The following is a 17,119-nucleotide window of genomic DNA, read 5'->3' on the forward strand; positions in this document are numbered from 1 at the left end:
ACTCTTTATAAATGTACTTCCGAAAACATGGGCAGTTAAATTCATATTCAGTGAAAAAGTGAAAATGTAAAATGCTACATGGGAAGGCAAATGTGAACTTAACAAAATCACTAAATGCAGTAACTCAGCAAACATTTCTAAACTTCAGTACTGATAAATATTATCTCAAATAAAAATCATTTAAATTTTTCAATGAATGCACTACTGACTTTTAGTTTTCTATAAAGTAGAACTCCAAGAAATCTCTATTGAAGAAAATAATGATTGAGGTATGACTTTTTTAAACACTTTAAATCCAGGGCAGGCAGCATAAAAACCTTAATTCTAAATTGCCCTAGAAAAACAAAACGGACAAAAAGCCCACAAAATTCCCCTTGAGTGCTTTTTTAGCTCTGCCCATTCTTTGAGAATATTTATCTATTTGGCTGCACTGGGTCTTTGTTGAGGCAGGCAGGGTCTTTAGTTGTGGCAAGCAAACTCTTGGCTGTGGCTTGTGGGGTCTAGCTCCCCCTGAAAAGGGATCGAACCCAGGCCCCTTTCAGGGGGAGCTTGGAGTCACAGCCACTAGACCACCAGGGACGTCCCTTAAGTCAGCCCATTTTTTAAGTAGGAATAATATATGGCTCTTATATTCAAATTCTGGGACTGTGTTTTAATTTACCAAAATTTATGCCAAAGGTCACAAAATTCATCAAGGCAAAATAATTCTTATATATTGAATAATTATATATAATATATATTACATATTGAATAATTATAATATTAAAGACTCAAATATTTACTAAGCAATTACAAAACTAGAATTTAAAAAATATAGCTTCGTAATCCTCTTAAACACTTTCCAGGCACCACAAGAAATTGTTTAACAATAGCAATTCAAGGAGTAGTTTACTTCATTTCAGTTTTTTGATCAAAATAAAAATCTGAGTGATTTTCAAAAATATTTTGAAAATTTTTAAAATCATAATCAAATTTACAGTTATTCTGTTAATCAGAACACTCATCAATTCAATGTTACTGTCACATCTCTTTATAAGCAAGTTCATACCTGTCCACAGAACGGCCTGGCCCCACCCCAAGTTCTGGACGTGCACTAGGTAAGAGGTAAGACAATCTGTCCATCACTGAGGAAGCCACAGGTAAGGCAGCAACATTTTGATTTATTTTCTTAAGTTCATTCACAATGGCACTGGCAATGGACTTCAACACATGATGAGGAAGATGAAATGTAACTGTGGCCCACTGAAAGAAAACAGGAGTGTAAGCAAAAGAAAACATACTCAATAGTTTCTACCCAAACCCTGATTTATACATTATAAGATAAATAACTATTTATAGTCTCAAGTCAGTTTACTCCATTAATTTATAATTCAAAGAAAGAACCTCCAATTACATAAAAAATGAAATTAACCATCCTGAAAAAGAATATTTAGACCCAGATACGAGAGAAAGAAGGACTCTTTGTTTCTAGACCTAATCTGTTCATAGATTCAGAGCCTTTTGGTTGAAAAGGAGGTCAAATCCCCTTAAGAAAGGATCCCACAACGATGCCCCAACTCTCCACTGTAAATCATACCCCAAGCCTTCCTCAAAGGCACCTGTGGACACTCACTACAGTCACTGTGCACTAGGGAATGGAAATGCTGTGTGATATTCCAGGCACTACAAGAGAGCAACACTGAACTGACCTAAAACATCACTGGGGTCCAATAATCAAAGTGGAGACTTATGATGGTGAAGTGACTAATAGAATTTTGGCCCAAAGCTGTCTCAGTAAGCTCTGTGGATCCCCAGATCTATCTTGTAGCTATCTCTCTAGTTCCCAAATGTATAACTGGAAGAGAAATAGAACAGGCAACTAGAAAAATTCCTACACCGTTCCTCTGATCCTCTTGGACTACTAAAGGAAGAAAGGTTAAGCAAGAGCCCCTAGAACTTTCATTTTTTTCCTACAAGGCTACTAAACCACAGCAATGCCACATTCTGAGGAAATTTATGAGATTAATGTCACATTAACAGACCTGACAGAGGGGTAATCAAACTACCTCAACTCCATTTAACTGACCAGCTCATGCAAAATGTAAATGGATCTTGAAGAATGACCGTGGATTGTAAAATCAGATGATGACTTCAACTGCAGCTGATGTTTCAGATGAAGTATTTTTACTGAAGCAAATTAACAAATCCCTTGATATTTGGTAGGCAGTTACAATTCTGACAGATACCTTTTTGTCTACACTAATTTCTAGGACCATCCAAAAGTAAGCTGCTTTTACCTGGCAGAAACAATGAATCTGCACAGTCTTACCCTAGGACTCATGCTCTTTACCAAAATCTAATCTGCAGAGATCCTGATCAACCCAACATCCTGCAGATCAGCACCTCGGTCTATTGTATTAGTAACAGCACAGTAACTGGTCCAGATGAGGGGAAAGGAGCAAGGAACTTAAATGCCTTAGTAAGACACACGCAAGCCAGAGAGAATCAATATCCCCAGAAAAACTCAGGGTCTTAAAATCTCTGTGAAGTTTCTAGAGGTCCTTAGGCTAGGCACGTGAGGATGTTTCCTCCAAGGTGAAAGAAAAGTTGCTACAACAATGAAAAAGAGGCCCAATGCTCAGTGGGCCTAAGTAGATTTTGGACCCAGTGTTCAGCATATTCGAGAATGTTTCTGTGACTCAATTATCAAATAATACATAAGGCACAGAATAAGAGGTTCCTCAGCACACCCAGGCTGAATCACAAGATGCTCCACCATGTGTATCTTGTGAGCATATTCAATGACACTAGAAGTATCTGCTCCAAGTAAAGGTGCTGTAGGGAGTCTCTGGGACAATAATGTAGCAGGATGCTACATTTATAAGAAACCAATCTTGAGAAAGTCCAAACAGCAATTCAATTTTGAACCAGCTGAATAATCAAGGAGCTGAGATTTCTACAATACCTATTCTGACAATAGCTCCTTTCTCATTCCACATTGATGGCTTCACAAGGAACTCCCTATGATGGGATAATTGAGGAAGAAAACCTTTAGATCTGACATACAGATGGTTCTCACATTATGGAAGTGCTGTACCAAAGTGGACGGCTGCAGCACCACAGTCCCAATCAGGACAAGGATGAAGGCAAATCTTTTCAGTGGGCAGAACTTCAACCAGTACATTAGACTGTTCTGGATTCTCTTTGTCTGGATTCAAAGGTGACCAGAAGTAAAGGTCTTCACTGATTACTGGACAGTGGCTAACATTTTGGCTGGATGTTCAGACATCTGGAAAGATCAGGATTGGAAGACTGTTAACAAGGAAGTCAAGGGTAAAGGTCTACGGACAGACCTCTCCAAATAAACACATATGCAAATATTTGTGAAATATGTGAATGCTCATCGAAAGGCATCCATTATAGAGGAAATGGGCAAATTATACACAGTATATGAATGTCACGCCCCCTTTCACCATAACCACTCCAGTGTTTGCTCAATGAACCTATATGCAAAATGCCACAGTAACAGAGACAGAGCGTATGCACAGGTCCAACATGAACTTGCTCTCACCAAGACTAAGCAGGCTAATTGCAGGTTAACCTGCCAATAGCATATACCAAAGTTGAGCCACCAATGGGACACCATTTTCCAGAAGAAACAGCCAATTACCTGATGCAGGTTGATTATATTAGATTTCTTCTGTTATGGATTGGACAGCAATTTGTCTTCACTGTAGATATGTATTCAGACTGTGCATTTATCTGTTCTGCCCACAATGCTTCTGCCATAATATTAAACCACTACAAAGTATTCCATACAACTTTGCTGTTTGCTTCTCGGTAAGAAAGCACTTCAAAGGTGGGGGGAGGGGCTTGAGGGTGGGGAGGCAGGGGCAGAAGTACGGGGCAACAATGGGCTCTTGCCCCATGAAACTGACCTGTCTTACCATGGTGTCTTATAGAAGGAGATGACCTGACAAAAAGGTGTGGGCCCTTCCAAAGACTCATTTTCAGTACTAATTGGGAGAGATGCTTAAAAGTCTGGAGTTCTAACCTTACAGGATTATGCATATGCTTTCAATCAACAAAAAACACATGATATAGCTTCTCCCAGCAGGGTTGCTATCATACTTAATAATCCATTCACAGCCCTTTTTTTTTTAAGCTTTAGGCTTTAGAGGTCTTGTGACAAGGAAGGAATGTTCCACCAAGGGTACAACAATGGTTGCATTGAATTAGGTGTTAACACTGCTATCCAGCAATTTTGGGTTCCTCTTCTCACTGGGATCAAACCAGTCAATCCTAAAGGAAATCAACCCAGAATGTTCATTGGCAGGACTGATGCTGAAACTGAAGCTCCAATACTTTGGCCACCTGATACAAAGAGCCAATTCATTGGAAAAGACCCTGATGCTGCTGCTGCTAAGTCGCGTCAGTCGTGTCCGACTCAGTGACCCCATGGACTGCAGCCCGCCAGGCTCCTCCATTCATGGGATTTTCCAGGCAAGAGTACTGGAGTGGGGTGCCATTGCCTTCTCCAACCCTGATGCTAGGCAAGACTAAATGTAAAACGGGAAGGGGGTGACAGGATGAGATGGTTGGATGGCATCACCGACTCAATGGACATGAGCTGGAGCAAACTCTGGGAAATAGTGAGGGACGGGGGAGCCTGGTGTGCTGAAGTCCATGAGGTCGCAAACAGTCAGTCAGACACAACTTAGCGACTGAAGAACAATATACATTAAATCATTATACTGTATATCTTTAAAAAAAAAAATCACACTGTACAACAACAACTTGTCACTGAATCATCAGACAAAGTGGGCTGGTAATTCCACTGGTTGACATGATTAAAACTGACAAGGGAAACTGGATTGATGGAAAACAACAGAAGCAAGGAGAATTTAATTACAATCCAAGAGATTCTCCAGGGTGCCTCTAAGCTCTTCCACACCCAATTTACAAGAGTGAAAGGACAATTAAACAACTTAGCACAGCACTACAAAGGATCTGAATCCTGCAAGAGTGAAGACTTATGTCACTTGACGGTATAAAGACACCTGAACAGCTACCTTGCCGGTTAAGGACAAAGGGAGTATGGAATAGCTAGGAGAAGGAAGTTGTAAATATCAAGAATATCATCCTTATATTATACACAATTATAGAACTGAGGAATATGGTTAACTATATGTATTTTCTTCTCATTACATAAATGATAGATGGATGAAGATTTAGATAAAGACACAGAGGTAAGTCATTATTTTACAGAAGAATTTTTTGTTGTAGTTAATTTAGTGTTTAGGTTTAGATGGGTTTAATTTAGGTTTAGTGTTTAGGTAGCACAGCTCTGTTACCTAAACACTTGAAACTATAAATTTTAAGAAGCTAATATCACCTACAGATGGATAAAATATCTTTTGAAACTTTGTGTTTGCCTGTTCTGGGGACAGGGTGAGACAAATCTTCATTTCATTTCCTTTTTAGGAACAAAGCCTCTTGTTAAGTAAAAGCATAACATTTTTGTCGCATGAAAGCTCAAACACGTATAGGTAGCATGTATGGAGATGATGAGTAGCCAAAGGGGCAGACCGTGCCAGTCATTAAGCTACTGTCTCTCAGGCCCAAACCTACCCTTTCCTCTCTTCTCAGTCATGCTGGGGCTGGGATACTAAAAACTATTATTTCTTCTTTACCAACTAGTTTCTTGACTGTTAAGTTCTGACAAAGGAACACAGGATGGAAATTGGAAAGCATGATAGGGGAAAAACACTTGTTTCTTGCTAAATTACTTGTCATTGCTATCAACATCATGTTAGCAAAGGACCTGGTGGCAGCAGTTGAGTCCTCTGATCTTTAGAGGTTTTTTTTTGTTCTGTTTTCTTAGCACTCCGAGGACCAATCTCATACGTCTCCCTCAGAGGCACTAACATCAGCCAAGTAGCACCTCTCTTCAGAAATCTGAGTCTCAGTTCATCAGGTTCCAATCTCCAAGCTCCCCAGGTACCTACTGGATGACAACTCCACCTCAGGAGTCTGAAGTCCCAGATCCATGGAGGATCTTCTCTTAAGTTTTTAAGGATCTAGGTTCTAAAACCTGAACATCCTGTTCCTTCAGACCAAAATGAGTGCTGCTTCCCACAGTTACCATCTGTGTTACCTCAGGGTATTTTTTTCACTTTTTTGGTTCTCATACACATATTAAGTCAATTTCTTACAATAAATTCTCTCTGTTGAAATGCACAATATGGTTTCTGTTTTTACTAAATAAAAAGTCCCACTAATGGAATTAAGATTCATAAAGTCATGGTGAATTTATAAAATAAACTTCAATATAAATATTAGGAAGAATACAGATGATATACAAGCACTGATATGAAAAGATCCTCAATATACATTCTTCAATGAAAAAAAGCAAGGTATATGCTATAATCTGAATTGCCTGTGTCCCCGCAAAATTCATCTGCCAAAATTCTAACCCAAAAGGGAGTCTATTAGCAGGTAGGGCCTTTGGAAGGTACTTAGGTCATAAAGGTGGAGCCGTCTTTTTATAAAAGAGGCTCCAGAGAGATCCCTTGCCTTTTTCACCATATAAGGACATAGTGAGAAGGTACCAGCTACATCCCAGAAAGAAGGACTTCACCAGAAGAAATACTACTCAGTCGGTGGTATTCCATTACAGCAGTGCAAAACAGACCAAGCAGTACATCACAGTATTTTAGTATAATTTCAACTGGACTTGAGAAAAAAGATACTTACAAAGGCAAAAATTTTTTAGAAAACAGCTTCTACCTTATATGCTTCAATATAAAAACTGTATATGTATTATATTTATAATTTTTTAAAAAATCTTAAAAGAAAAATGTAGAAGAATTAATGAAATATAGCCAAGGATTTAATTCAAAGCACTATCTCCCACCCTAGTCATCAGTGCAGGGAGAACAGAGAAAGGCAGAAGTATGGAAATGTTCTTTCTGTTATAACCCTAAACAAAGTAATTATTTTTTATTTCTTACCTTAGCAACTTTGTGGTTTGCTGCAGTCTCATGAGATGTATTTTTCAAACCATCTTTGAGCTGTGTGATGAACAAATCATAACCCTCCGTACTAGAAACATCTACCTTTTCTAAACATGCCGATAAGAGCTGTTGTGCCTAAATAAAAAAAGATGATCACAAAAAAAATTAACCATACCAAAAATGTTTAATTCGGATTCTTACACAAATATTTTAATTCTGAAAGGTACTATATGAAAATTTACTACTTTTACTTTTTTTAAACAAACTTAGCTAACCAAATAATAATTTGCAAGGTTGTTACAAAATTAAATGAGATAAAGCAATGTACTCAGCATAGTACCACATAGTAAAATCTCCATACATGGAAGATTTTATAAACCAAAGCAAAACAGAAAAAACTGGACAAGCTGAAACTATAAACAAAAGGAGAAAAAAATTTAAAGACAAATGTAAAGTCCCTCAGTGAGCTTTACTATGTAAAACCCTAAGAGGGGTCACTCATTAAGTCACCAGGTAATTTTAAAAAAGCCCTTTGCATTGTTACCCACGTATTCAATATGAACTACATTAACAGAAATATATGGTCAATATATGGAAAAGAATACATCCACACTAATCCAACCAAACCGAGGGCCATACACTTTAGGCAGGACAGTGAGAAACTAATGTGATGCAGGAAAGGGTACCTGGGATGGTGGAAGAACTACAAACAGTATTGCATAAATAAGACAACTATAATTATTTGTGTAAAAGGAAAGAAAACGAGCAACAGACATCACGAGCTGGCAAGGTGGGAGAGGTGGCAGAAGTTGGCTAAATATCTAGCTAAATATTAACTTCAGGGTCCATTTTATATAAATGTTCAACTATTTTATTGTAATTCTGTAGTTCCTTTTAAAATCCAGTGGTTTGATACCATCTTTCATTGTACACTACAAAGTACAGAAGATATCAGCTTTACTAAGATATCACCAGGTCTAACTGCCTTAAAGTAGGAGGGAAAAAATTATTCAATACAAGTAGAACTAATTATAATTAATTTTCTGTCCAAAGATTTTAACATGCCCCCAGATCGAGAAAGTCTGATGACAAAAAGATGGCTACTCTGTTTTCAGAACTCAGACCTTCAGAAAATGCTTTCAATACTAACACACTTGATGACCGTGATATGACACTGACCCACACAGTAACACTTTGCATGTCCTAAAAATGGGAAATAAGCTATATTGATTTTATCAACTAATCACATCAATCCACCAAACACAAAACAGTTAATAATCAACAAATTGGGATAAAGACAGAAATAATATCTCACTTTTGGGGGGAATACAACATTATAATCTCTTATATTTTTAAGATGATTTAAAGTCTGATAAATCTGAAAATGTAGTTTTAAATTACATTATATGAACATCAACATACACAAAAGGATTTAAGTTAGGATATACCTATAAATTAAGTAATAAACATGTAACACAAAAAATATGTATGCTGAAATTTTAATCTGGAATTATCAAGAAACATGTTACATAGCCAAGATTACTGGTTGTCCATTAATATTTATTTCTTCTTTTTTAATATTAAAGAAAAAAAACACCTCAGTCTCATGTGGCCATATGACTAAATTCTGGCCAATGAATTAATTGAATATGAAAAGGGCACATGTGAAACAGTTTGTAAAAGAGAATAAGAAAAATGAAGGATAGGGTACAGAGAGAAGGAAAGGATGAGAGAGGGAGGTAAAAGGAAAAGGAGGAAAGGAAGGGCGGGTAATGCCAGTGTGCTGCCTGGCCTTTTGTCCTCCCTTTCCCTAAGACTGGGAAGTAATGAGACTTGAAGCAGCAGTCTTGGACTCAAGAGACGGAAGCTAAGTGTTGCAGTAAGCAAAGTTGTCCCTATACTTGGCCTGGTACTGTTACTAGAAAAAAACTATCTTGTTTAAACCCCTGTATTTCGGGGTTTCTGTTAAAGTGGTTTAACCTGTACAATTCACAATTCCTTGTTTTTATAGGGGTACATAGATAATATCCTCCAAGGACAACCTAATTTCATTTAACAACTAGTAAGTCTGAAACTACATTAAGTAGACAAGCATACTGACACTTATTTCAACTTACCTCTGTGACAGGTAATTCAAGCTGAACCACATCATCTTGCTTTGAAACTGGAGTTTGCAGAGCAGTGTCTAACAACAAGATTCCATTAAGGTCCTTCCTACACCCTACTGCATAATCATCCACAAAAATAACTTTATCCACGGCAGAAATATACTGACATTTCACCTGTCCACCTGGTTTAGCTGTTAAAAGAACAAAAATTCAACACTGAAGATTTTAAGACCAATAGATCTTTTAAAATAAATGCTTACATGGCAACTAAATACCATATATAATCTTTGACTAGAAAAAGATTCTCTAAAGGGCATTGTTAGAACTGATTAAATTAGAATATGTACTGCAGCTTAAAGTAACAATATGAAATTATCAGAACTTGAAAACTATATTGCTGTTATGAAAGGCAATATCATTGTTCTTAGAAATAAACATATAAATAGTAAAGGATAAAAGGATATGATATATGCAACCTATTCACAAGTGAGCAAAAGTAGTATGAATGTATACATGAGGGAATGATAATCAAATGTGGTATAATATTTAAAATACTAAAATTAGTGGAACTTGGTAAAGGTTATAGGAAAGTTCTCCGTATTACACTACTTCAAAATAATTTGTTTGGAAAAAAAATTTAAATATCCAATATTGTACAACATTGCAAATCAACTATACTGCAATTAAAATAAATAAATATTCAGTATTTTTTACATCTTTCTCCCTTCCCCTACAAAAGTCATTAAGTATAAAGTCAATGTGGACAGTTTCTAGGTAATGACCTCAAAAGTTCTTTTGGGCTTTTATACCTAAGATATGCTTCCCAGGTGGGAAGATAGCTTCCCAGTCCCAGGTGGCGCTAGTGGTAAAGAATACATCCGACAATGTAGGAGACAGAAGAGGAAAAAATTCAATCCCTGGGTCGGGAAGGTTCCTTGGAGGAGGAAATGGCAACCTACTCCAGTATTCTTGCCTGGGAAATCCCATGGACAGAGGAGCTTAGCAGGTTATAGTCCGAACAGTTGGATACGACCGAATACACACACATACATGTCTGAGATAAAATTATGGAAGATGGCTATAATGTAAGTTAAGAGAACTAGTAAAGTCTCTTAGTTCAACTACCACTGAAAAACCAGTCAACTATTACTGAAAAGCAATGTCCCCTGAAGCTTCTGCTGAATCAATATCAGAAGAGTATTTTAATAGAAAATGAATACACTAACCATAAAATTTATCAGAATAAATTAAGAGTAGAATTTCAAGGAGTATTACAAAAGACAGTAAAACACAGAAGCTTTAAATATAAAACCAAAAAGCACAATTTGGAAAAGATAACACTGATTTCTACATTTTAATTTATAAGAAGACTAATGTTAAACACTGTCATGAATACAGTATCTACAAAAAGACTTGAAAAAAATGATCAATTGTAAAATTTAATTTTACTAGTGAAGAAACTTCTCTGTGGACAAGTAATTCTGCCACCAGTCAGTATACCTTATTCTTAACTCCACCACAAGTCTACAGAACATTCCTGATCTTGGTACTGTTATTGCGCAGTGATACAAAAGCAGAAAAGAGATAAATCAGGGTCCCACTCATCAATGTCTAGGACAACTATAAAACATGTTATAATCAATGAATATTAAGGTTAGCTTTCTTAATCTCAGATTTCTCTCCAACTCTTGGAAGCGTTACAAAACTGATTAGAAACTTATTCATTATCTACATAAAACAAAGAAAAATTCATGGAATTTCTATAGTTCATTTTCAGATCTATTGGTTTGAAATGTATGTCAGCATTTGAAAAATAATCTCTGTAACACAATAAAACAGGAATATTTACCTACCACTTCTCATCTCTAGGTAAAACCACAAGAAATCATACAAATTATAGGAACTCAGTAAAATTACATAAGAACTTGTAAAGATAGTTTCAAATTTTAAAACAGACTATTCTTTTTTTATAGAGGTTTTTGGTTCACAGGAAAATTCAGCAGAAGGCAGAGATTTCCCATGCCTCCCACACATAACTGTAAAATTAAAAAAAAAACCTACGAATTGTTTTGTTTTAGGGATAGGTCATTAGGTAAGGAACTATAAAAACCATTATTTTGTTAAAACTTTTACAGAGGTAAAAAATGTGAAAATCTACACCAAGGTTTTCAACTGGGTTTCCATTCAACCCCAGAATTCAATAGATCATGACAAAAAAAAGTCAACACTGTTTTTTTAATTTCTTACACTATATAATATTAGCACTAAAAGTAATGCACAGTGACCAAACAGCCTTATTGGCAACGACTTCAGAAGTCTTTCAGGCCCACAGAGCATGTAATAGGACCATGTTTATTCAGATGAGTCCATTCACAATATTTTTGATCTGAGTTACAAAAGGCCATTTGTAAGCAATGACTTGCTGTACTGCACAGCAGGAAGAGAGTAAACTGATTATCAGCCATACTACCCTACCCTAAAAGGCTCTTTAAGCTCATATGACCTCATTTTAACTAATTACACCTGCAAAGACCCTGTTTCTAAATAGGGTCACAATCTAAGGTTCCCATGAGCACATGAATTCTGAGGAAAGGTTATACAACCCACTACAGACTCTTTATCTGAATCTTTTACTCAGCCTGAGAACTTTATTTCAAGAAAAAGAGCTCTGTTAATGTAGTCGCATAGTATGCTCAAGATTTTATTTACATCTACCCCTAAACAAGTTCTAGGTTTCTGTGAAGAAAAAATATCCTGCAATGAACAAAGAACATTTTAGGGAACTTTTCACCATCTTAACATGTTTGAGCAAGTCTTTTTTACTTAACAAAAAATAAAACCAAGGACACAAATTCTCTAATTTGGGAAAAAAATGAAATCCATGTGTGCTTAAGTGTGACCCAGAACTGAGTATTTGTACAGCAAAAAAAAAAAAAAAAATCACAACAGGAGGTAAAAATCAACATTCATTTTCAGTTATAACAACAATTTTAAGTGCATAAAGGTTCATAAAAGAGATGAAGAAACCAAGAAACCTATGTTTGAGCTCTCAGTAAGAAAATATCTTTTCAAAATCTTGTATGAAATTATATGTTAAATTATACTTTTATTCATATTGCTTTGTTTCATGGTTTTGGAAGTATTACTATGGAACACTGTCTACAAATTTTAATGCTGCAAATAACATTAATAAAAAAACTTATAACCTATATTTAAACTTCTCAAGGATACCTTTAAAAAACTAAAGTCCCAATTTGACATAAACCAGTTATTTAACAGAAATTTATACTTTATTTGCCCTATGAGTTTAAAATGTCTGAAAATAAATTTCTCAAAGAAAGATGAGCCATGCTTAACTACTGTTTTAAGTTTTTGAGGAAATCAGCTAAGAAGTTATTTTTCAGTTTTTAAATAGAGGGGAAAACTCTTACACCCACTCTATATCGCATGTTGCACCTTGTTAGAAGATACTTGTAAAATGACTTTGAACCCTACACAGATAAAAGTTCAAAAAGAAATTCAAGCAGAAAATTTAACAGAACAAAGAAAATCACCAGGGATAAATGAGGACATTACATGATAAAAGAGTCAATTCATGAAGCAATCCTAAATATATATATACACCTAACAGAACTTAAAAATACATTCAGCAAAAATTAACAAGAACTGAAAGGAGAAACAGACATCCGTAATTACAGCTGGAGATTTCAACTTTCAGTAACTGATAGAACTAGTAGACAGAAAACAAACATAGATATAGAGAAACTGAACACCATCAACCAATGACATTTTAAAAATATTCCACCTATCAACAGTAGAATGTACATTCAAGTGCACATTGAAAATTAATCAAGATATATTGTATCCTGGATCATAAAACAGATCTTAATATAAAAGAAATAAAAGTTTGTTCTCTGAGAGCCCAGAAACAAACCTACACATCTCTGGTCAATTACTCTTCAACAAAGGAAGTAAGAATATACAATGGGAAAAAGACGGTCTCTTTAGCAAGTGGTGTTGGGAAAACTGGACAATCGCGTGTAAATCAATGAAGTTAGAACACAGCCTCACACTATAGACAAAAATAAACTCAAAATGGCTTAAATACTTAAATGTAAGACACAATACCATAAAACTCCTAGAAGAGATCACAGGCAAAACATTCTCTGACATAAATAAATCATGCCAATGTTTTCTTCAGTCAGTCTCCCAAGGCAACAGAAATAAAAGCAAAAATAAACAGTGGAACATAATCAAACTTATAAGCTTTTCCACAGCAAAGGAAACCATAAACAAAACAAAAAGACAGCCTATAGACTAGGAGAAAATATTTGCAAATGATGCAATCAACAAGGCCTTAATCTCCAAAACATACAAACAGCTCATACAATGCAACAACAAAAAAACAAACAACCCAATCCAAAAATGGGCAAAAGACCATAACAGACATTTCTCAAAAGAAATACAGATGGTCAATAAGCACATAAAAAAGATGTTCAACATCACTAATTATTGAAAAAAATGCAAATCAAAACTACAATAAGATACCAATTCACACGGATCAGAATGGCCATCAATAAAAAGTCTACAGGAATTCCCTGGTGGTCCAGTGGTTAGTAAGACTCCACACTTCCAATGCAGGGGGCATGGGTTCGATCTCTGATCAGGGAACTAAGACCCCATGCAGCCAAATACATAAAATCTTAAAAAAAAAAAAAAATAAAGTTTAAAAAATAAATAAATAAAGTCTACAAACAATAAATGCTGGAGAGGGCATGGAGAAAAGGGAACCCTCCTCACCACTGGTGGGAATTTAAGTTGATACAGCCACTATGGAAAACAGTATGAAGGTTCCTTAGAAAACTAAAAAGAGAATTGCCGTATGATCAAGCAACCCCAGTCCTGGGCATATATCCATAAAATTCTTATTCAGAAAGATATATGCAATCCAATGTTCAAAGCAGCACTATTCATAGCAGCCAAAACAGGGAAACAACCTAAATGTCTATCAACAGATGAATGGATAAAGAACATGTGATACATATATATAATGGACTAGTACTTAACAATTAAAAAGAACAAAATAAAGTCATTTGCAGCAACCAAGGGTGCAACTAGAGATTATCATACTAAGTGAAGTCAGAAAGACAAGATATTATATGACATCACTTACATTTGGAATCTAAAATGTGACATAAATGAACCTAAGTGCAAAAGAGAAACAGACTCATGGACATAGAGAACAGACCTGTGGTTGCCAAGGAGGACAGGGTTGGGACAGGGATAGAGCAAGAGATTGATGATAGAGCAAGTTAGTAGATGTTAGCTATTATATACAGAATGATAAACAACAAGGTCCTACTGTATAGCATGGGGGTCCAACTGTATAGTCCTATTGTTTATCCTATGATAAACTACAATGGGAAAGAATATAAAAGCAAAGAATGCATATATATGTATAACTGAATCACTTACCAGACCACCTTACCTGTCTCCCGAGCAGCCTGTACGTAGGACAAGAAGCAACAGCTAGAACCGGACATGAAACAATGGACTAGTTCAAAATTGGAAAAGGAGTACATCAAGATGTATACTGTCACCCTGTTTATTTAACTTATATGCAGAGTACATTATGCAAAATGCTGGGCTGGATGAATCACAAGTTGGAATCAAGATTGTGGGGAGAAATATCAACCTCAGATATACACGCAAAAAGCAAAGAGAAACTTTCTTTTTATGGAACTCTAATGACAAAAAAGGGCCATTTTTTGGCATTTTAATGGCAAAAAGCAAGAGAAACTAAAGAGCCTCTTGATGAAGGTGAAAGAGGAGAGTGAAAAAGCTGGCTTAAAATTCAACATTCAAAAAACTAAGATCATGGCATCCAGTCCCATCATTTCATGGCAAATAGATGGGAAAAAAGTAGGAACAGTGACAGATTTTATTTTCTTGGGCTCCAAAATTATTGTGGACAGTGACTGCAGCCATAAAAATCAAAAGACACCTGCTCCTTGGAAGAGAAGCTGAGACAAATCTAGACAGTGCAGAAACAACACTATGCCAGCAAAGGTCCATCTAGTCAAAGCTATGGGTTTTCCAGTTGTCATGTAAAGATGTGCAAGTTGGACCATAAAGAAGGCTGAGCACCAAAGAATCAATGCTTTTGAACTGTGGCATTGAAGAAGACTCTTGAGAGTCCCTTGGACTGCAAGGAAACCAAACAAGACAATTCTAAAGAAAATCAACCCTGAATACTCATTGGAAGGACTGATGCTGAAACTGAAGCTCCAATACTTTGGCCACCTGATGTGAAGAGTCAACTCACTGGAAAAGACCGATGCTGGGAAAGACTGTGGGCAAGAGGAGAAAGGGAAAACAGAGGATGAGATGGGTGGAAGGCATCACTGACTCAATGGACGTGAGTCTGAGCAAGCTCCAGGAGATGGTGAAGGACAGGGAAGCCTGACGTGCTGCAGTGCGTGGGGTCCCAAAGAGTCAGACACGAGTTAGAGACTGAACAACAACAGCAGCACAAATTAACACAACATTGTAAAACTATACTTCAATGAACCAAACGAACAAGAACTATGTTTTTGTTTGACCACAAACAAAATGACCACAATGGATTTAAGTAGAAATCAGTAACAGAAACATAATGCTGCTGCTGCTGCTGAAACATAATGGGAAACCTCTAAATACTTGTAAATTAAACAACATACTCCTAAGCAATTCTTAGGTCAATGAAGTCTAAAGTAACTCAGAAAACACTTTTAAAAGAATGAAAATGAGGGAGTTCCCTGATGGTCTAGTGGTTGGCATACGGTGCTTTCACTGCTGTTCCCCTGGCTGGGGAACACTGAGATCCCTCAAGCTGTAGCACAGCTCTCCACACCCAAAAAAGAATGAAAATAAGTCATTTTGATGAAGCTAAAACAGTGATTAGAGTAAAACTTATAGGACTTGAATGCTTATTGGGGTGGGGAAAAAGGCCTTAAATCAATAACCTAAGCTTCTACTTAAAAAAAACAGAAGAAGAACAAATCCAAAACAAGGAAAAGGAAAGAAATAATAAAGGTTAATAGTGGAAATCAATGCAAAAGTAAAACTAGAAAAACAATAAGGCAAAATCGATATAAGCAAAAATGAGTTCTTTGAAAAGATCAATGAAGCTGATAAAGCTCTAGCAAGACTGGCAAAGAATAAAAGAAGATATAAATTACCAACACCACCAAATGAAAAAGGAGCTAGCCTACAGATCCTGCAGACATCAAATGATAAATAAAAGAATACTATGAACAACTCTATGCACATAAATGTGACAACTTGTGTTGTTAAAATATTTAAATCTGACACTACAAATGTTACAAAGATAACTGAGGAATAATATAAACAGATCTATATGCATAATTTGAAAATAAAGGTGAAATTCCATAAAAACCACAAACTACCAAATTATTCAAAATGAAACAGATAATCTGAATTAAGGAAAGTGAATTTCTAGTTTAAAACTTTTCAAAGAAATCTCCAGGCTTACCTGATCTCACTAGGGAGTTTAAGAAGTAACACCAATTCTACACAATCTTTTTCAGGAAATAGAAAAAGAGAAACACTTCCAAACTCCTTTTAAGAAGCCTAAATTAACCTGGGATCAAAAACTAGAGAAAGGACAAAAAAAGAAACTACATACCATTATCCTTCATGGAGATTGTGCAAAAATCCTCAACAAAATAAAAGCAAATGGAGTTTAGCAATACACCAGGACCAAACAGGGTTATCCCAGGAATGCAAAACTGGTTCAGTATTCAAAAATCAATCAATGTAAGCTACCATGATAATTTCTTAAAGAAGAAAAACCACAGTCAAGTCAGTAGATGCATCTGGCGAAATACAACATATTTCCATGATTAAAAAAAAAAGCCCTCAGCAAGTTAAAAGGGAATTTCCTCAATCTGATAAAGGACAGCTACAGAAAGTCTACCACTATCAAACACTTAGTGATAAGACTGAAGGCTTTCC

At 36.0% G+C, this 17,119-nt stretch overlaps 1 protein-coding gene across 19 annotated transcripts in view; it reads right to left on the bottom strand.

Moving 5' to 3' along the window:
- Positions 1-17,119, bottom strand: part of BIRC6 (baculoviral IAP repeat containing 6) — a 212,332-nt gene that overhangs the window by 174,119 nt on the left and 21,094 nt on the right. For all 19 annotated transcript variants that reach the window (XM_081590295.1, XM_081590294.1, XM_081590292.1 and 16 more), the window contains exons 2-4: positions 9,113-9,294; positions 6,993-7,130; positions 1,049-1,242 (exon numbers count right to left, since the gene is read on the bottom strand). In XM_081590295.1, the coding sequence (XP_081446421.1) occupies positions 1,049-1,242; positions 6,993-7,130; positions 9,113-9,294 (514 nt within the window). The remainder of the gene's footprint in view (positions 1-1,048; positions 1,243-6,992; positions 7,131-9,112; positions 9,295-17,119) is intronic.

The sequence above is a fragment of the Giraffa tippelskirchi genome, chromosome 4, assembly GCF_054371585.1.
Source record: "Giraffa tippelskirchi isolate mGirTip1 chromosome 4, T2T-mGirTip1v1.2.pri, whole genome shotgun sequence".
In the NCBI taxonomy this organism is placed as follows: domain Eukaryota; kingdom Metazoa; phylum Chordata; class Mammalia; order Artiodactyla; family Giraffidae; genus Giraffa; species Giraffa tippelskirchi.